The sequence below is a fragment of the Eupeodes corollae genome, chromosome 1, assembly GCF_945859685.1.
Source record: "Eupeodes corollae chromosome 1, idEupCoro1.1, whole genome shotgun sequence".
NCBI classification, from domain to species: domain Eukaryota; kingdom Metazoa; phylum Arthropoda; class Insecta; order Diptera; family Syrphidae; genus Eupeodes; species Eupeodes corollae.
Window position 1 is genome coordinate 104,849,670 of NC_079147.1, and position 21,593 is coordinate 104,871,262.

Consider the following 21,593-nt stretch of genomic DNA (forward strand, 5'->3'; position numbering starts at 1 on the left):
ATATATGGCCCACCTATAACAAAACCCGTACAAACGATCTTCTATGCAGGCCAAGACAAGACATAGCCAGGATTGTTGCGGTTTGAACCGGACATTGATCTATAGGAGTTCATGCAAAGAAGTTGGTTATCTCTTACAACACCTTTTGCCGTAGCTGTAAAGACCAAAGAGAAAGTGAAGCCATGATCCATTTCCTTCATTCTTTCAAGAACTTGATGAGGTATCGGAGACAATGATTAGAGACCTAATCTTTTCTCAATGCGACAAAATGGCTGTTACATAATCGCTATGAAGCTTCTCTATCAATCTATCCCTTTCAATCAAAGGTCAAACGAGTTTTTGGTATCAAAACGGTGCCTTGAGATCGCCATTTCTACCTACCTACCTACATTTTTCCTAATTATTTCTTCCTTTTTATATATTTCTTCATCTCTATTTTGGAATTATCTTTAACGTAATGTATGAAATATGCATACTGAATATATATTTATGTATATTTATTTTAAAAAGTGTTCGCAGTTTAAAAAATAATTTAAAGCATATTTAATTATTAGATCTAAACATAAATACTAACTTAATCAATCAAAGTTTTAGTAAAAAGATTTATGAACTAATATTTAAACAATTAAATGAGACAAAATAAATAAATCCAAATAAAATTAAAACTAACAGACTACAAAGTTAAAATAAATACTTCTCTTCAATTATATTATACTATTTGTTTTATTTTTTTCAAGTTATTATTTAAATGAATAAATTATACCTCTCACCAAATTTTTTAATAAAACAAATCTTCATTCAAATCTTTATGATAAGATCTTAAACTGCTTACCGTTTTCTTAATTTATTTGTATGTTCTCTATGTCAATATGTCAGACAACAATTGCTCAATTTAAAAACCATCACATGTACTTCTTCGCTCATTAACTTTAACAAACCCAAACAGCACCTAACACCTCTCTCAAACCTATGTACCTATACTCATATGTACATAAGTTACAGCACCTTTACTCAATCACCGGAAAAGACATCTGAAACCACAAAGCAAACATTGTTCTCTTAAGACCTCTTCACTTATACGAGTAATTCCCCCACCAAAACGTACATATGTGAAAAAATACAAGAAACAAAAAAAAAAGAAACAACAAACAAACATACAAAAACAATATAATCTTAATCCAACAACAAAAAGCGTTTTAAACTGCTGCGTTTACATTTCAGCGATAATTAAATCTTTTATATTCTGCCGAATGCGGTATGTCGTTTGGTTTTTTTCTGAACCAACCAATTTACTTTCACTCGCCCCAGCAAGGTCTTCACATATGTGTTTATAAAAGATTGAATGAAAGTTTTTTTATTTTTCGTTCATTTATGTATAATGTACATATACACAAATTGGTTTATTTATTTAAACAAACAAAATAAAAGAAGAACAACGCTACTAATGTTGGCACTTGTACTTAAAGTGATACTTTAAAAATGATTAAAGACTACTTAGTTTTTAATTAAAAGATAACGATATTTTTGTTCTACTAATCAGCAACTAATCAAATATTCAAAAAGAAATCTTGACACAAAAATTCACTCCGAAAAAAAGCGAGCTACCAAAAATTAAATCTTTCTCCTAGGGCGCCAAAATATTTCTATATCTTTGTAGGTACCTATATTCATATGTACATATATATCCCTCCACTTAAAAAGATATTAACTTCATTATTGAATCAGAGTTGGGAGACCATCATCATTATGTATTAATATGATCATCGTGAGATTTTCTTTTATCAGCTGATTTTGAAATTTGGCTTTAAAGTTAGTTTAGAGAAATATCTCGACTTGTGCAGTAGGTATCGCATAGACCTCGCGGTCAAGGTCTTTTACGTGTTTTGATTGCATTAAGAAAACAAAAACATTACCACTATCGTTTAAATACGAAATATATTCTCATAATTTTCTTTTTTTAATAAAATTAAATTAACAACAATCAAAAACAACAAATCTCGAAACTATTATCTCGTGTGTCGCGCGCTACTTTCGTTGAGTCATTTAATAAAAGTGAAAATTTTAAGTTTGAATTCGGTCATATTTGCATATATAAAACCAAAGGGAGAAAGAGAAATTGTATATGTTGCGACTTTAGTTGGAATTTCAGTGACAAAATGGATACGAACCGATCAAATGTGAATTTATCACAAAACCAAGTTCGCTGCTCAGCTCTTTTGTTTTAGAAGTGCGTAAATGTTACACAAAGTTGTTTTACACTGAATGTTTGTGCAAATTTAAGTCAAATCTTTTAAAAAACAGTTGAATGAACCATTGAATGCAACAAAAATTGTATGAGTTGTTTTTTTATCGTATAAATAAACGAATAATTTGAAAAAGTGAAAAGTGAAGTTGTGCCTTTGAGAGATTACTCAACATTAACAGGTTGCGGTTGTTATGGGCATTTAAGTCTTGCTGTAATTTTAACATTGTCAAAGTGAACAAATCTACAACATCGAGTTGCTTACCGGTCTGTGGCGGTGGAGCGAACGAACGAAAGTGAAATTAAATATTGCGCACTCACAGAAAGCTCTCAGTGCGGTTTGGTGTGATAAACAAGCAGAAACATAGTCCATAATCATAAGCGGAACTACCAGTCTTCTGAGCTTCGGCGACTTTATCATCGCGCACCGCGCCGACTTTGCCGTTGATCACCCGCCCAATCGAGTTACAATTTAACTGAATATTAACGGTTTTGTTTCGTTGGTCAAGCGTTCCCAGTTCGGTGGTAGCTACCGAAACACTCGGACAAAGACGTGTTAAGTGCGTAGAATCGTCGTTGTTGTTTTGTTTATAACATTCGTTTTTTGTGTTCTTTTTCGCCGATTCGTGGAGTTTCATTCGAAAAGTTGTGGTCCTTCTTGAAATAGAAGTCACAATCTAATAACTTATAGCTTATAGCTTAGCATAAACATTCAATTAAATAAGAAATAATGCACTAGGGAGTGTGCGTGCGTGATTTTAAGCTGTAATGCATCTATCCAATGTGAGTGTCAAGATTAATGAGACTTACGATAATTATTATTACCTAATGGTATTTCCATATGTATTTTATAATTGTAAAACTATCCTAAATTTATTTAAAAAAATAAACAATTAGTAATAAATTATTATCAATTTAAAATCGGAAAAGAAAATGACTATTAATCGCAGTGTAAACTGGTGTTGTTTGTTTTCAATTGTCTTCTTAGTTATTTCTTGTGAATTTTCTGTGATATTGGCATTCAATGATAGTTTTGAATTAGATTATGATTCAGCACAAACATCCGAAACAAACAGATCTGGACGTTTTTTGTTTGATTCGATTTTTGGAATAGGAGCTGGGATAAGCAGTGCATTGGGATATGAGACCACTGATGGTGATGAGGATGCAAATGTTGAGAGTCTTGTAAAGACTTGTGATTGTGGTGAGTAATTAAAAGATTGATCTGATTGATTGTAAGGCAAATTTAATTCTGGAATTTAATTTTCTGATAATGTTTACAACAAGTGAAAAGAAGTTTTTTAAATGTTTGATAAATCCATGTCTCTCTAAAAAAAAGGGAATTATCTTTTATATATATATATTTGGGGTGCAAATTTTCTTCATAATATGTTAGTCCTCAACCAAAATATTCCATGCTTCTCTATTCCCTGCAAACTGCTGCCATCGTGGATTAAGTCTTTGGATATCGTCTCTCCATAGCAAAATTTGGCTTCCTGCTCTTCTTGTTCCATCTCCTGGGTACCATTCTCTTAGCTTTTTTGTCCAGCGGTTATCACTTATTCTTTCTATATGTCGCGCCAATTTCCATTTTTGTGATTTAACTCTTTTTGTTACATCTTCAAATTTTGTATTTCTCACTCTTTCAAACCTAGATATGTTAAAAAGTGATCTTTCTATACTCCTCTGCGTAGTTTCGAGTTTTCTCAAACTTTGTACAAACTCAAACTGAAGGACAGCCATGTCGAATACACTTTTTCTTGATGTTTCACTTATTTTTGATCCAAATACGTTCTTAAGGTTCCATACCTGCTTCCAACTATTTGAAATCCTTTTTTGTATTTCTTTCTTTTTTGAATGATATGATCTGTCCCAAGTATATGTATTCTTGGACGTATTCAAATGTATCTCTTCCTATGTTTATTTGAGTCTCTGCATTGTTAGTCATGAGTTTAGTTTTAATTTGGCTCATTTCCTAACCTGCTGTTTTACAACCTTTTGATAATTTTTTGGAGTTCATTTAGAGTTTCTGCAAAAAGAACTATATCGTCTGCAAAACGAAGATTAGAACATTTTTCGCCGTCTATGTTCAAGCCAAGGTTTTCAATGTCTATGTTTCTAAATATTTCTTCCAACAATGAACAGAAAACTGCTCGTGAAAGAGGATCTCCATGTCTTACTCCTTTGCCTATTGTAAACGTTAGACCTTTAATTTCAGTTGTTATTTTTGATGTACTTTTCATGTTGAGATTCTCAAGATTCTTATAATTTTGTGTGGGATACCTTGCTGCTTTAAGGCATGCCATATTTTAACATGTACTACAGAATCGAATGCCTTGTAAAAATCAACAAATGCTATAGGTCTTTGTTATACTACACACTTTTCTCAATCAGTTGGTTGATTGATTGAAAATGGTCTGTTGTAGAATATCCCGATCTAAAACCTGCTTGTTCTTTTGGCTGGTTTCTGTTGAATGCATGTTTACATCTTCTTAATAGACATTAAGTGTATACTTTGTTTATTATTGATATAATGCTTATTGGTCTATAATTATTGATATCATCTTTTTTACCCTTTTTGTGAATGAGGATTATGTTTGATTCTGTCCATTGATATGGTAGTTTTTCATATATCAAAGTTTGATTAAATATAAATGTTAAAACATTTAAGATTGAGCTTTTTCCAATTTTAAGCATTTCCGCTTTTATGCCGTCACTTACAAAGCTTTTTCCTGACTTCAGTTCGTTGATTGACCTTTTCACTTCTGATTTCAAAAACATTGAAAAGCTATCATAATGAACCAAATCTGGCATTTCTGAAGTGGTTTGGTCAAAAGTAAACTTTGATTGGTATAGGTCCTTGACAAAATTTGTGGCGGACATATTTATTTCGTTTCTATCCCTTATTTTTTGTTTTTTGTCATGAAAGCAATCATCCATTCTTTTCCTTGAGAAAATTGTTCTTTTGCTTATTTGATTGATTTTTTATATTCCAAGTAAATTTTCAACATTTTCTCATAATATATTTTAATGTCATCTTTAACATTCTTTTTGATAATTTGAGAGTTTGTTTGTCGTTTACATTTAAATATGTTTTATGACGAAGATTTCCTCTTTCTTCAATTAATCTTTTTGTTGTACTTGAAATTTTATCTGGTTTTTTGGGAATAGGTTTAATTATGTTTTCATTTGATCAAACTAGTAGAGCTTTTTCGAAATCTTGAACTGTACTTAAGGATTTTATGAATTTCAAACTACACATATTTTTTTTTTTTTGGTATATCCTTTTTAGATTTTTATTTTATCACGTACCATTCGATGGCCGCTTTTAAAATTCAACCGGTTTATAAAAGAGACGTCTTGAACTGTTTTTCTTTTGTTGGTGACTATGAAGTCAATCTTATTTTTACTAAACGGTTTGGAGATATCCTGGTCTGTTTTTCTTAAACAGACTGTTGCAGGCCGTCAAACCATTTTGCCATAGCCATGTTATCATCTTTTACCACACTGGTTCCTGGATCCAAATCCGTACTCTCATATTATACCTTCTTCACCATCTTTTCTAAAGCCCCCCTTTAAAGTTAAAATTAAGTAGAGAATTTTTGATCTTGATTTTGATATAATTTTATTGAGATCTTCATAGAAAAAATCAATTTTTTCTTCGTTTGAAGCTTCGGTGGGAGCATAAACCTGGACAATCACGACCCTTGTTTTGTTGATCTCCAACTCGCATGATGCAATCAATTCTTTCGTTGTGTAGAGTTAGCACTTTAATATTTTTCTTCAGTTTTTTATTTATAAGCATTCCAACACCATATTGGCCTTTGGTCTGCCCAATATAGAAACAAATATTTCCGTTTTCCTCTCCCAACAGCTTTTCTCCAAATAATCTTGTTTCCGCCAAACCGATAACGTTCTAGTTTATGTTTCTAATAGCCGTATCAAATACGATGCGTTTTTCATTTGTTGATATTGATAGGCTTCTGATATTATTTTTTGTATCCTGACCTGTTTTTATTATAGAGATTTCTTGTGTCTGAGTGATGGTAACTTAGACTTGGGAGGTTTTGGCCTAACTCCCTTGCGGTGGCCAACCGTACTGATACTTTATAAGATTGTCTAAATTGTACAACAATAAAATTTGCGTATTTGATTAGTTTTATATAGAGCAAATGTTACTAAAAATATCTCTAACCTTTAAGGATTACATTTGTCTTTGTTAAATTTTGTCTTCATTTTAAAAGTATTTTCAAAATACGAATATCAGCCAATTCAGGTAAGCATATACGTTATCTTACTTAAAATTAATATTTAAGTTTGCCAATAAGGCGCTAATCTCTTTAAAACTATAATTATTGTAAATACAAAAGATGGCCGTGTAGCGCCCCTGCATCGGATCAACGAATGTATATATTTTTAACAACAATCTATTTTAAAGTGTCTATCAAGAAGCAATACCTTGGTACCTTTGTATACATAATTTTAAAATATTATTGTTTTACTTACTTACTTACTTAAGGTGGCGTAACAGTCCTGTGTGAACTAGGGCCTCACCCAACAAACTTTTCCATCTAGCTCGGTCCCTAGCTAGACGTATCCAGTTGGGTGAGGTCACCTTCCACTTGGTTGGTTTCAATGCGCTCTACGTGACCCAGCCGTCTTAGTCGTTGGACTTTTACCCTTCTGGCTAAGTCTACGTCGCTGTACAGCCCGTACAGCTCGTCGTTCCATCTTCTTCTGCACTCCCCTTCGATGCATACGGGACCGTAGATCACACGAAGAACTTTTCTCTCGAAGCGACCTAAGGTGCTTTCATCCGTTTTTGTTATAGTCCATGCTTCTGCACCGTATAGCACGACGGGGATGATAAGGGTCTTATATAGCAACACTTTGGTCCCTCGAGAGAGTCCAAAGAAACAGCGGTTAGCAAGAGTTATTCTGCGTTTGATCTCAGCGCTGGTATTGTTTTCTGCGTTTATAGCGGAGCCTAGGTAGACAAAGTCCTTGACTACCTCAAAGTTACGTCTGTCGATGGTGACGTTTTGACCAAGACGTCGGTGTTGTATGTCTTTTCTTGACGAAAGCATGTACTTTGTTTTGCCCTCATTAAATATTAAACCCTGCCGCAAAGTGAATATTTGATGAACTGTGGACTTTCCTGGTCTAAAACCACACTGATAAGGACCTATCAGGTTGTTGACGATGGGCTTTAGACGTTCACATATTACGGCAGAGAAGATTTTATAGGCGATGTTAAGTAGACTGATTCCTCTATAGTTGGTGCAGTTTAGAGGGTCTCATTGTTTCAGGATCGGTTAAACAATACTGAGGTTCCTTTCATCGGACATGCTTTCTTCCGACCGTATCTTATAGATAAGTTGGTGCATGCTCCTAACCAACTTATCTCCAGCTGATTAAAACAGCTCGGCATTCAAGCCATCCGCTTTATTAGACTTCAACTTAGATATGGCAATCTTTACTTCGTCTAAGGCGGGAGGACGGGATTGTTGGCTTACGTCGTCTATATTGAATGGATCATCCTGCCTGACAGCGGAATTCAGTTCCTCGTCGCAGTTATACAGTCTGCAGAAGTGGTCCTTCCATATTTTTAAGATTTAAGATTTATTTTCATTTTATGTTTACAATTATTGTCTTAGCAAAATAATGTTTAATTATAATGATTAATAGCGTAAAGGTAACAATAAGCATTAAATATATCTTGTACATAAAGTATTAACAAATTCATTATTTAAAGGTTAACAGTATTTAACTATGCATAATGTTTTATACAAATCATTACTAATTAAATTAAAATTATAAAAACTATAGAAGACAAAAGAGCGTTTGACCATGAATTATAAAATGAAAGGGTATCATGCAATTTGTGGTACGGATACCAGTGTAAAGTGCGTTTTCATTATACTTTTAATTTCGATGAAAAACCGCGTCGAAGTTATTGCTGTAAGAGAGTGAGAGAACACTACAAAAAAAAAGAGACATATTTTTGCATCAGATGATGATTTTAGGATTGGGCAAGGAATTTGTGAGAGAGAATATGAATTTATAATGAGATATGAATTTAAAATTATGGATGACAATAAATTTAAATAAAGCGAGTAAAACTATCTTTTTATGGTTCAGGTGGTCGTGGTATGAATAAGTGGTCAAGCTACTACACGCATTAAGTCTTCCACATCTGATTTAGAAAAGAGCCAAATTCTAAGATTTTTTAAGAACCTGTGGCATTGGCTATTGCTGTTGCATATATCTGTTGGAAGTTTATTATATATAAATGGAGCTATGACAGTACAGAAGCGTCTAAGATGCTCTGTTTTAGTTCTTTGGATAGTCACAGTAGACGCTGATGATCTCAACGAACGATTTATTTCATTTGTTCTTACTGTATTGTGACCACCCCGCAGATAGAACAGTCTCAATACCTTATAAACATAATGATATATTGAGTGATTTAAACAATGGAAATGATGGTTCCCATCTAGGTTTGTGAAGCATTACTCTAATGATCTTCTTCTGGGCTATGATTAAAGGCTGTAGGTTGCTGACAAATGCACTATTCTAAGCGAGAGTTAGCTAATGCATAATAAAAAGATGTTAGTAGGTTTGCTGGTACTATTTTTCGCAAGAGAAAGATTTTGTTCAAAACAATATACATATTTTTTTTAACACTCATAATGTGTGAATTCCAGTTCAGTTTTGAGTCTAGTATTATGCTAAGATATTTAAATTCTGTTACACATTCAAGTGGCATGCAAGAAACGGTACAACTAGAATGATCACAGCTTGCGTCATGAAGACCAACATTTTCAATAGAAAGCTCATTTGACAAGGAAAAGTACATAATCTTGGATTTGCTAGTCAGCACCATCTGATGATACTTAAACCAGTTTGCCAAAATAGAGAGATCGCTGTTCATTGAGACTTTTATTCTATCAACAGAAGGTGCAGAATACGAAAGGGCTAAGTCATCAGCAAAAGCAACCATATTTCCTTTCAAATGCAGCTGAAAGATTGAATTTATATAAATAATAAAAAGTAAAGGCCCGATCACTGACCCTTGGGGGACGCCTACACATGCACTAGTGATCGAATCACTCATAGTTGTACCGATTCGCGCATGCTGGGACCTGTTATGAAGATAGGATGAGAACCAATTTAAAATGTTACTTCTGAATCCATATCTGTAAAGTTTATTTAAAAGAAGTTTGTGGTCGACTAAGTCAAATGCTTTCGTCAGATTAAGAAACAGAGCACCAGATTTATTTGTTTTATCGAGTTCATTGTTGATGCTTTCCAAGAGAGTCACTACTGCATCTTCGGTAGACTTACCCTTCATGAATCCAAATTGCAAAGAGCTGAGAATTCTATATTTACCAAGAAACTTAAGCATTCTTTTAGTTATTAATTTTTCAAAAATTTTTGAGAAAACAGATAGCAACGAAATTGGTCTGTAGTTATTAGGGTCTGTTGTGTCACCTTTTTTATGTATCGGGTTAATAATTGCAGTTTTAAGGCATTCTGGGAATACCCCACTTTCAAAGCTTAAGTTGACAATATGTGATAAGAGCCTTGTTATAAAAACATTTATTTTTTTAATACTATTTTTAATACCAAAGAAAGTTTTTGATTTCAAGTTAGCAATCACATGAGATATTTCATTTACGGTAACCGCAGCATTGACTGCGGTTCCACTATAATGTTTTCACTTTCGTCTTTGCAGCATTCGGTTCTAGGTTTATGTACCTGTGAATTTCGTTTCACCTGTTCATAAAACTTTCGAACCTTATTCCTGCTTTTATACCTTTCAACATCTTCGACCGCACGCTTCTTATGCCCTCTCTTTTTCCTTCTGAGAAGTCGGCGTTTCGCCCCGCAGCAAAATCTATGAGCCTGAATCCGTTGTCGAAAGTGTTGTCGTGCAGGCTGTTCTTCCCGATTATTCCACCAGAGATGTCTTCCCTTCCTAGCTTGGCATTAAAATCGAGCAGGACTATTTTAATATCGTAGCTAGGGCATTGCTCATAGGTTTTGTCTAGGACCTCGAAGAACATATCTTTGGTGTTGTAGTCTTTCTCTTCTGTGGGGGTGTGGGCGCATATCAGGCTAATGTTGCCGAATTTAGCCTTGATGCGTATGGTTATGAGGCGCTTATTGATGCACCTATAGCTCAAGACTTCTTGCCTAAGTCTGGCTCCAATGACGAAGCCGCATCCAAAAAAGCGCTGTTGGTTTTCGTGATAGCAGCCACTATAGTAAATATCGCAGTTTTTCATCCTCTTTTTGCCCGGCTTATCCCATCCTATTTCCTGGATAGCGGTGATGTCTGCTTTATAGCAGTCTAGGGCCTCCGGTAATTTTTCGGCCGCACGTGGTCTGTTAACTCGTTTACGTTTGTTGTCAACAGTAAATCCGTCCATATCCGAGGCTTGTTGGTGCTTCGCTACTATGAAAGCTTTTACGTGGCCAGGAAGTCACCCCGACGCACAACCCCTAACCTAGAGGGCCAGATCCTAAGTATAACTCCAAGGATGGGGAGCCGGTTACAACCGCTCCTTATAAGCCTGGGCTCCGAATAAGTCGAAGGAGCCCTATAAGGTGTTCACTAAGTAGTTCAACCTTACTGGGACTGTAGACGCCACCGTTGATTCCATCTCGGGAATTCCTCCGCTGCCGTCTGGATAAGGAGAGGTGCCTTAGTGATAACACCTCTCACACTCTCTCGTTTTCTGCCCCCAACAACTTTCCACTGGGGTTGAAAACCAATCTCCAGTTGAGGTACTAGGCACCCGATGTTCACCACGGGGAGGTGAGAGTAGGAGTTGATAGACAAAGGTGGGTTTTGAGAAAAATTAATGAAGAAAATGCAGTTGAGGTACTAGGCACCCGATGTTCACCACGGGCAGGTGAGAGTAGGAGTTGATAGACAGAGGTGGGTTTTGAGAAAAATTAATGAAAAAAATACAAATTCAATGTTGTCACTTTGACATTTGCAAAAATATTATTGTTTGTTTGTTGTGTTTGCTCCACAATCTGTCATTATTTAGATGTGTTCATGTTTTTTTGTTTTTCAATAAAATGGTATTAGCATGATACTAGTTATCCTAAGCTTAAATCAACTCTCCTTCTTAATTGCTGCCTTCGAATTTGCTTATCCATTATTCACCCAGATCCTCTATTCCAGGTTTGTAAGATGGGTCGAACAAACTAACAAAATAAGTTGCTTTCAGGCGGGCTTTCGAGCTAAGCTTTCGACAATCGACCAAATTTTCACTCTCACGAGTGTTGCTAGGCGTTACTTAGAGAAAAAATTAAATCTTTACTCTTTTTTCGTTGACTTTAAATCAGCATTTGACACCATTAACAGAAGATCTCTACTATTTAAACTTGCAGCTATCGGGCTATCGACAAAATTTATCCGAATCTATGAGCAGCTGCTCTCAAATATGACAGCTGTAGTTTCAAACGGTAGTAGCAAATCGAAACTGTTTAGTTGTAATACAGGTGTGCCTCAAGGCTGCATTTTAAGCCCACTTATCTTTTCACCATTTATAAATGATATTGAAGACTATATCCCTGGTGGTGTTACTTTTGGTGATTTGTCTATTAAAGTTTTGCTCTACGCCGATGACTTAGTGATCTTAACTGATAATGCAGTCACATTATAATTGGTGAAAGAATTTAAATATTTAGGCTACACATTGACTCATAACCTGAATTTTGGTGTTCACATAAAAGATAAGGTGAGAGTTGCAAAAACTGCAATAAATTGTATGTGGTCAAACTTTTTTAATAACAAACTTATTGATCCTACGTCTAAGTTCAAAGTGTTTGAAGCAACAATCAAAAGCTGTCTGTGTTATGGCAACCAAATCTATGAGTGCAAGCAAATAGAAGATATCGAATCTGTCCAAAGATATTTTTTCAAGCGTATCTTTAGATTCCCAACTAACACGCCCAATTATGCTATACATATCAAATCGGGACTTGCTCCAATATTTATTATGAATTTAAAAGCAAACGCTGATTATATATTGAGGGTAAAATCAAAAGCTATCAGTGTAGTTTTAGATGCCGGGATACTCCATTTAAAGACTGGTATGATTTGGCCTCGGCACACAACTTTCCTCTGTCTCTATCTGTTGATAGTTTTGATACGTGAAGAAGCGCTCTCTACGACTGTATATCTACCATTGATGATCACTCATTCCAAAGCTATCTAGATAGGGCGAGGGAGTCTGTGTCGAGATCAATTTACAGTAAACTTAACCTTAGACTCGTGTCTTCTAATTACTTTAGTGATAATTTACTGTAATGGAAATGAGCATCATATTTAAAGCACGCACGGAGATGTTAGAGCTAAATCACAGACCGCACAGAACTGGTAACAACCCAAACTGGACTTTGTGCAACCTTAATCAAGTTGAAAACATTTTCCACTTTATTGCATTGTGCTCAATCTTGCAGGAAATTTGTCGGCTTTATTTTAACAAGAGTTTTTTGTCACTTGAAGAATGTCTAGGTGTTCTGAATTGGAGATAACGGTTGGCGCCTACTCATTCAGTTTTTATTAGATGCAGTTTCATATAGAAACATGTACATTAAAATATACTAGAATAATAATTCTATTACAATTTTGTTTTAGCTAAACTAAAAGCTTAAATCACATTTGAAAAATTGCTAATCATTAAAGTCCTCGAGATATCTTTCTTTTTTTTTTTCGTTTTCGCCAAACTAAAAGCCCGAACCGCATTTGAAATTGCAAATTCTTTATGATCTATGTATTGTTTAACACATATTGCCATAATTAAATGATTGCTGTTTTTGAAAAGCTCAATAATCAGAATCAGATTCTGTTTAATTTTTTTTGTATACATTTATTTATCTATTAAATTAGCTACACCATTAAAACGAACATTTTTTTTTGTTCTTCCCTCTGGCATTACTCTTTTTCTTTTTTCAATTGCTTTTTTCTTTATATAAGCAAATGTTTGTACTTTCTTTCACAAAATGTTTAGTTTATAAAAATATAACGGCAGACGGCCCATGAGCCATGCTTGTAATCTTTAGTTTTAAGTTTGTAAATTTTTGAAATGAAAAAATAAAGATGATAATAATAATAATAATAATAATAATAATAATAATAATAATAATATATAAACAAATTTCAAAAAAAAATTAGTTTGTATTTTAAGCTAAGACTAATTCACGTTTTAAGTCTAACATACAAAATTCTCCTGTCACAGTGTTAGTTGCCATACTTCTCCGAAACAGCTTAACCAATTTCAATGAAATTCTGCAAATACATTCTGTAGATCTGAGGTTTTTATCTTTTTTTTTATAGTCCTAAGTGCTATGGTTTAATTGCAACATCAACATCGTATATGGTGCAACGATCTTACGATAGTATTCAGTGTCGCTATGTTCAATGAAGCATTGATTGCTATTGAAGATCTTTGCATTATATTTGTCATTTCGAAATGCATTCACCAAATCGAAATGCATCTGACTTAAAAGAAATTGAATTGAATCGTGAACTACAATACAATACTGTAGAAATGGCAGCGATTGTCACTCGCAATGTCCCACTAACGAATGAAGAACAAACAAACATTTTAGACCGCATCATGCTCGCAGTTTCGGCAGGACAAGGTGGCAACTTTATTGTTGCAACTTTATTGGGTATAGGCCGAAGAATTCATTTAGTATTTAAACTGCCACTAAATATTCAAAATAACCCAGACTTGGGAATATAAAAAAACAATAATTCTACCGAAGTTGTAAATTATCCAACTGAGTTCTCGAACTCATTAGCTTTAACAGCCATGCCACCGCACAACTTACAACTGAAGGTTATATCACCGCTAATTTTGCTTCTGAACTTATTTTTTTTTTCACACGCAGAACTATACGTGGCGTGCTCTCGATTGGGCAAACCATCCAGTTTGTTTGTATTGGGGAAAGATGGTATCTCAAAAAATATTCTACACTCTGTTGCATTAATGAATTGATATTGTTTTTTTTTTTTAGTATTTTCATATGATTATAATGTAAATAAATTAAAAAAAAATTTAATATGTTGTCACCCTTTACAGTGCTCTTTATCTCTCTCATTTATGTACCACATCGTTACATATTGACAATTAGTTATTTATTTCTAGCAAAATGTTCTCTAGAAATTATTTATATGACAAAACAACGTGTGTCGGTTCAGCTAGTATATTTCTAATTACTTGTTCTTATAGTATCACATTTTAACACTAAATCATTCATTCGAACATATCAAATGTCTGACGACCAATATGACAATATTTATGTATGTATGTAGCCTATTTGGTCTTTCCCATATTCGTAGTCTAAGTTTAAGGTTTGTTTATAAAAATAAATAAACCAACTCAAACTCTTGCCGTCTTAAGGCATTGAAAAATGAAAATTTTCTGTCCAGACCAATTTATATGCATAACATCACATCGCATTATGGCTGAGTGGAACATGTATCTACAAAATAAACTCCCAAAGAAATCTAAGTTTGGGCGAATTCAAATTGAGTGATGTTTTTGAACGTGTATTCATAGAGTGAGTTTGATTTTCGATGAAAATCCCACCTTCGATATCAATGTCCCAAACTAAAAATAAATCATTGCATATTCTAAGGCAGTTATAAAATCCCAAATTTTTTGTTCCATTTCAGATTGTGGATATTCGAATGAAGAAATACGGATTGTTGGTGGTAAGCCTACAGGCGTCAATCAATATCCATGGATGGCTCGAATAGTGTACGATGGTAAATTCCATTGTGGCGGTTCACTTCTGACCAAAGACTATGTCATAACAGCGGCGCATTGTGTGAAGAAGCTGCGAAGATCGAAAATTCGTGTCATCTTCGGCGATCATGATCAACACATTACCACAGAGTCCAAGGCGATACAAAGAGCCGTCACCACAATTGTGAAACACCGCAGTTTCGACCCGGATACCTACAACAACGACATTGCCCTGTTGCGCCTCAGAAAGCCTATTGTCTTTTCAAAAATCATGAAGCCCATTTGCTTGCCTCGACTCAACTACGACCCAGCTGGTGAATATTTAGAAAACACAAAAATAAAATTTATAATTTCAATCTAGTTTTCTTCTTTGATAACTGCCAACAGGTAGGACGGGCACTGTCGTCGGCTGGGGACGCACATCCGAAGGCGGAGAACTACCGGCGATAGTTAACCAGGTTAAGGTGCCGATTCTAACGATTACCGAATGCAGGAATCAGCGATACAAAAGCAGTCGAATAACCTCGAGTATGCTGTGTGCGGGCAAATCGAAAATGGACTCTTGCCAGGGTGACAGTGGTGGACCACTTTTACTCTCAAACGGAGTCAAGTACTATATTGTGGGAATCGTGTCGTGGGGTGTTGGATGTGGACGCGACGGATACCCTGGGGTTTATACAAGAGTCAGTAAATTTATTCCGTGGATCAAGGCGAATTTGGAGAACACATGTTTGTGTACATAACAAATGGAGAATATTTGATTTTTGCTTTTGTAAATTTGTACAAGTTATATTCAATGATTTTATATTTATTTTGAAATTAATGAATCCTAAGAAAATAAATAGTTGGTGTTTATGTTTTACTGCTAAGGTTAAAATAAAAATAAACAAGGACATAGTAACTTAACCAATCCTGAGTGCTGGTAATGTGAGGTATGAAAGGCACCTACCGTTCTTATGCCGAATTTGAAGGAATAATTTGAGGAAGTACTTTTCCTGAGAAGAAATGCCCATGAAAATAGAACTTTGGGTGGCAGTGGCAAGGTTGTAACCCAAATCCAACGCCCTAACCATCACGACAAGGGTAGTAAAAAAGTAAGTAAAGCTAAGACAGTGCTTAACTGCGAATGAACGTCATTGTCGTCAGAACAGAAGTGAGTTTAACAAAATTAGTTGATTCACAGAAACGCTTATTTAGTTGTCCCTTATTGATTTTGGTTGTGCTTAGAGCTTGTTTCTTCACAAGAGGTTGAAGTTTTTTTTTTTTAAATGTTCGATTAGTTGAAATGTTCGATCTAGTTGAATTTTATGTACGTTAAAAACGTTTATTTGATTTTAGAAATAGGAGTTTTTGCTCTTTTTAATCTTAGCTTTCAGCAGGAAATTATTGTAATGGGTCTGACTTTTCAGGTTTCAACATTTTAAGGTATTTAGAATTTAATTACACGATTTGAATAGAAAATTAAGTGTGTAATAACAAGCCTCGGATATGGATGGATTTACTGGTGATGAACCACGGAAACAAAAAATTGGATCGAATATTGGATCTATACTTGGAATGTGCAACCGAAAATCTAGCTGAAGCCATTAACTGCTGCAAAGCAAATAATATAACCACCATCCAAAAAGTGCGATGAGATGAATCATGTAGGCTATCACCGAGGACAAGGCCAGTGACTATTTGGGTACGGATTTGTTGTTGACACTAGATCCAGGCCAACGCTATAAGGCTTCAACAGAGTGATTGAGTGTATCATGGCAATCCACATCAAAGCTTAATGTGCCAAAATAAGCCTCATATGCTCTCGTGCCCCCACAGAAGGAAAATACACCAAAGATATGGAAGAATTATATGAGCTCCTCGCCAAAACTTATGAGCAATGCCGCAAGAATGATGTAACAATTTGTTGGGAGACTTTAATGCCAAAATTTGTAAAGAATTCGACTTTGTTAGGTCAACCGGAAGACATAGTCTGCACGCCATCATAGCTGGAAACGGACTCAGCTTTATCGACTTCCTAGCCGAAAAGAACATGATGCTGATAGCACTAGATTCTCCCATCCGGATATCCACAAGAAGAAGCTGTTCTAGCATATTTGGATTTCGCACGTACAGGTCAGCCAACGTAGATGTCGACCCGTATCTGGTTGGTGCAAAACCACGTTCGGATATCAATGAAAGCTATTAGGCAAACATCAACCACGTAGAGAAGATTCAACGTTGGAAGACTGCAGTAGAAAGACACCGCCAATGCCTTTGCTGACAAAATATCCTAAGAGCTTGCAAAGAACCTGACAACGGATGAGATGTGTCTGGTAACCCACTGGCAGCTTTGCCAACGGGCAATCAGGAATGTTGCGGAACAGCCGCAGCTGAGGAACCCCTGTTTTTACTACTAATGTGCTTAGCCAAATAAAGCCAAAACGGAAGCGATGTCGATGAAAGAAGCGATGAAAACCTTTTGCTTTCTGAGCAGAAAAAGTCTGAAAGAAAAAGTCTCTTGAGCAGCTTCAAGTCGAAAAAATCCAAGGATGCTTTAGTAGGAAACATGTAAGAAGTTTTTATAGACGAGTCAAGAGGCAAACAACGGGATTCACTAGCCACCCTGAAGCCTACAAAGATAAGGAGAGAAATACTGTAGTGAAGAAGCAGCTGATGCTAAGAATTTAGAAAGATAATTTTGACTAGCTGATGCTAAATGTCGATGAACCCCTTGATCCAGCCAACGAGGAGCCCGACAAATCCATTTGATTGATAATCTGGAGTTCCACCCACGCTACTTGAATGTGATCAGTCACCAGGCTGAAGTCAAGTAAAGCTGCCGGAGATGACCGTTTACGGGTGTAGCTTTTCAAGTACGTATGAGCTGATCTGGTACGGAGCAACTCATAACCAAAATCGGGTCGAAAGAAAACATGACTGATGAGTGCATTCTAAGCACTTTATCTGTCCTATCTATTAAAAGGCGGAGCCTTCTCTGCAGGAGTCATAATCAGCCTTTTAAACATCGCCTATAAGATCCTGTCTCGCGTATGGAAACGCCTGAAACATTTCACAGATGAAGTGACTGGCCACTATCAGTCTTGCTTCAGGCCTGAAAAATCTCTCATCGACAAAATTTTCACTTTACACCAGATTTTTGAGAAGACTTTAGAATATAACTTCACAACGCATCATCTTTTCATCGATTTCAAAGCAGTCTATGACCATGTCAACAGGAACGAACTATAACGTACCATATCGAGTTTTGGTATCCCTGGTATACAGATACGAATTCAGAATTCTCGTTTCTGCGTTAAAACTTGTAGAGACTCAACCGGCAACCGAAACCTTCGAAATCACAAGAGATCTTTAACGTTCAATATTGTTCTTGAGAGAGTGGTGCGAAATACCAACTTTAACACCAATGGCACCATCTTTAAAAATTCCACACGATATCTTGGGTATGCATGATGATTTCGACATTATGCAAACAACCGAACGATCTGTTACTCCATGTCCTTTTATGAAAATCAAGATCAGCCTGAATTCGTTTTCGGCTTGGTATTAAAATCTCCTTAGAAAATTATAATGTCATCAGTAGGGCACTGCTCAGTGCTCATGTGTCTTGTCCAGGAGCTCGATGAATATGTCTTTGATATCTTCATCTTTCTTCCCTGTTGGGGCATGTACACATATTAGGCTTTTGTTGGCGAATTTAGCTTTGATCCCGATTGTCGTGATGTGCTCACTCACACTCTTGTAACTCAAGACTTTTTGCTTCAGTATAGTTTCAACAACAAATCCACAAACAAATTGACGAAGAGTGCTGGCAAGCACACGCAGCTTAACAAGAGTCAAACAAAATTAACTTCACAGAAGGCCCAGAGCTGCTCGCGAGCTCTACGGGCAAAAGAGAAGAAAGAAATACCGGCTTCTTAGAAAAATAAGGGATAATCTTAAATGCGTAATCGAGGAGATAAAGAAATGTATCAACAGGAATAAAGTCTCACAAGGCTACTATTCTTTTAAGACGTTCAGGGGAACTTCGAAGTAAAAACGAAGCCTACGCTAAGAACATGGAAATACAACTTCTTCGTGAGGGATGAACCACAAAAATCCGTTGTAAGGAAATGGCGACGCTGAACAGCAATTCCGCTAAACCAGTGCAACAAAGCAAATGAAGCTGATGACATCGCTTTGATTCTAGGCCTTGAGAAAGAAGAAGAAAGAAATTCAAGTATAGGATTAATTCGAAAAAGTAGTTGTTTCAAAAATTTTTGTTGAATTGTTTGACTAACCTGTTTCAAGAAATCGTTATCAACGTGATGAGTGCCTTACTCACCAATATATTCTCAAAACTGTGATTACAGAATTTTTAAAATTCTTTACATTGCGTAAAATAAAAATAGGTTAATGCTTCGCAAAATTCAAGTTATTCTATTCAACAAAGATTTAATGCTACGAACTATCGAATAATGGTATCAGTTAGAACAAGAACTCTTCTCCTTACTGCAGAAAGGAAACATCTGTTTGAACTTTAATATTTGTCTTTAAAGTTAAGACAAACTCACACAGAAATAGAAAAGCGGTGTGTTCATAATACATAATAAGTAAACAAAAGAGTTGAAGTGCAAACCTTAAAATAAGAACTATTTTAAAAACATTCATTACTTTTTATTTGATGATGTGTACTTAATTCTAAAATTTGAAACTTTTAATTTTCCATAAGCATAGATACATATGTAAGTCTTGGTGTCAATTGGATTAAGTAATGATATTGAATTGCTATACAAACTATTTTCGTTTTTTTTTCAAATGAAAAACATGTAAATTAAGTCATATTTTATATTTATCTAGCTTGTTGAGAGTGGATTTACATGCGGACTACTACTTAGTATGTTTCACACTTTAACGAACTTGTGAAAAATTAACATATCTGAAAATCTAGTATCTAGTAATTATTTTAATTTTATTTTCTGGAAACAAAAGAATATTTCAAACTGCAAAAATGCTCTACTTCCGTGTAATTTATTTCCTCCATTCTTGGAAACAATCTCTTGACGAAATAAATCGCAGCTTTATGTCGGTTTCTACCTCAATTAGCAAACATGCAAAATCATCTCTTTTAACCAAAAGCCACTTGCATGCTAATTTAATTACAGCCAAGTGAAATATTCTCCCATCAGAGCACACCAGCTCTGATTTGCATTCAATTTATAATAACAAAATTGCGCATGCCGTGCATAACTACATGAAAGCCGGCTATTGCAATTGCACCATCATCCAGCACCATATTGCCAACCAACGCTAATATGTTCAGCTTGAATACCTCTTGCATGTCATAATAGTTTGCCGTGCCTCTTTTTTAATCCATCTGATTCCAAAGCCAAACCACGATTCCGAAACGAAACCGAGATATAGAGACCGTAGTGCCACAGAACGAATTCAAAGCTTATACTCGTACCACAGGAGGAACGTCGATCGTCGTCGTCGACTTTGGCGCATGTTTGTTATAGGGCAGTGAGAATAAACCGCTTGATATAACCACAGCATTACATAGCATACCTATACACCTTCCACCTTTAGGTGCTCCACTGATGGCTCTTATAGGCTCTAAGCACACATAAGATATAGAGCGAAGACTGTTTGGATGCAATATTTTTGAATAACTTACCTAGATATAACGGTACATGTGTGTATAGATAGTTTCCGTCACAAGATCGCAAGCGCAAAATTGCGCCATTGAACTTGCACATGAAAAAATAATGCAACATGCAACAAGCGGATGAACGGTGAGGTATTGCTTTGCTTCAATCGATAAGTTTGTTGAATTTAATCTGCGCAAATGATGACCGCAAAATAGCAGCGCTGTCGCCAAACAAAATCTTGAAATTTTAAACTGAAGGGAGGTAGTGATTGCAGTCACAAGACAATCTTGCTGCTCGAATCAATCACTGGGAAGCACCGTTTTGGTACTATAGATTCGTTGGACCTGTGGGTGTCCTGAAAAATAAAATTATAAATAGATATTTTTAAGATTGAAAATTAGCGATCCTAGAACCGTTTCGTCGCATTCAGAAAAAAAATGAGGTTTTTAAGGAATACCCATCCGAAGCTTAACTTTCTAGAGACGGCAAGGGCAGGACAGTAACAGAGAAATTGAATCACAGTTTCCCTTTCGTGTTGGCCTCCACAGCTACGTCAGTGAGTATAGTGAGGTATACCCAGCTTTGCTACATACTGTCCTATCGGCCAATGCGCTATACATATTGTGGACCTGGCTATATCATGCCTGAGTCTGCATAAAAGTTCGATAGAACAGTTTTTGTTATAGGTAGGCCATATCTTCCTGGATATGGCACAGTCCATTAGACTGTTCCACATGCGGTTAAATTCTGTCAGAAAAAATGAGAAAATGTTGCCCTTCATATCTCCAAGTGGAATGTGTACCCTTTCCGCTAGTAAACTCATCAGCTAGTTCATTTCCACCAATGCCACAGTGTTCTGGAACCCAAATAAGAGTGACATGGATGTTGATGTTGAGGCTGGATAGTTCCCCTGCGAAATTGTTGGACCTGTATAGAGAATAT

General features: G+C 35.6%; 1 protein-coding gene across 1 annotated transcript; it reads left to right on the forward strand.

The window, feature by feature from the left end:
* The first annotated feature begins 1,829 nt into the window (after positions 1-1,829).
* On the forward strand, positions 1,830-15,863 carry LOC129943184 (trypsin-1). The gene is made up of 3 exons (XM_056052465.1): positions 1,830-3,446; positions 14,949-15,335; positions 15,409-15,863. The coding sequence occupies exons 1-3, from the start codon at positions 3,176-3,178 to the stop codon at positions 15,762-15,764; spliced, it is 1,014 nt and encodes a 337-aa protein (XP_055908440.1). The 5' UTR covers positions 1,830-3,175; the 3' UTR covers positions 15,765-15,863.
* The last annotated feature ends 5,730 nt before the right edge of the window (positions 15,864-21,593 follow it).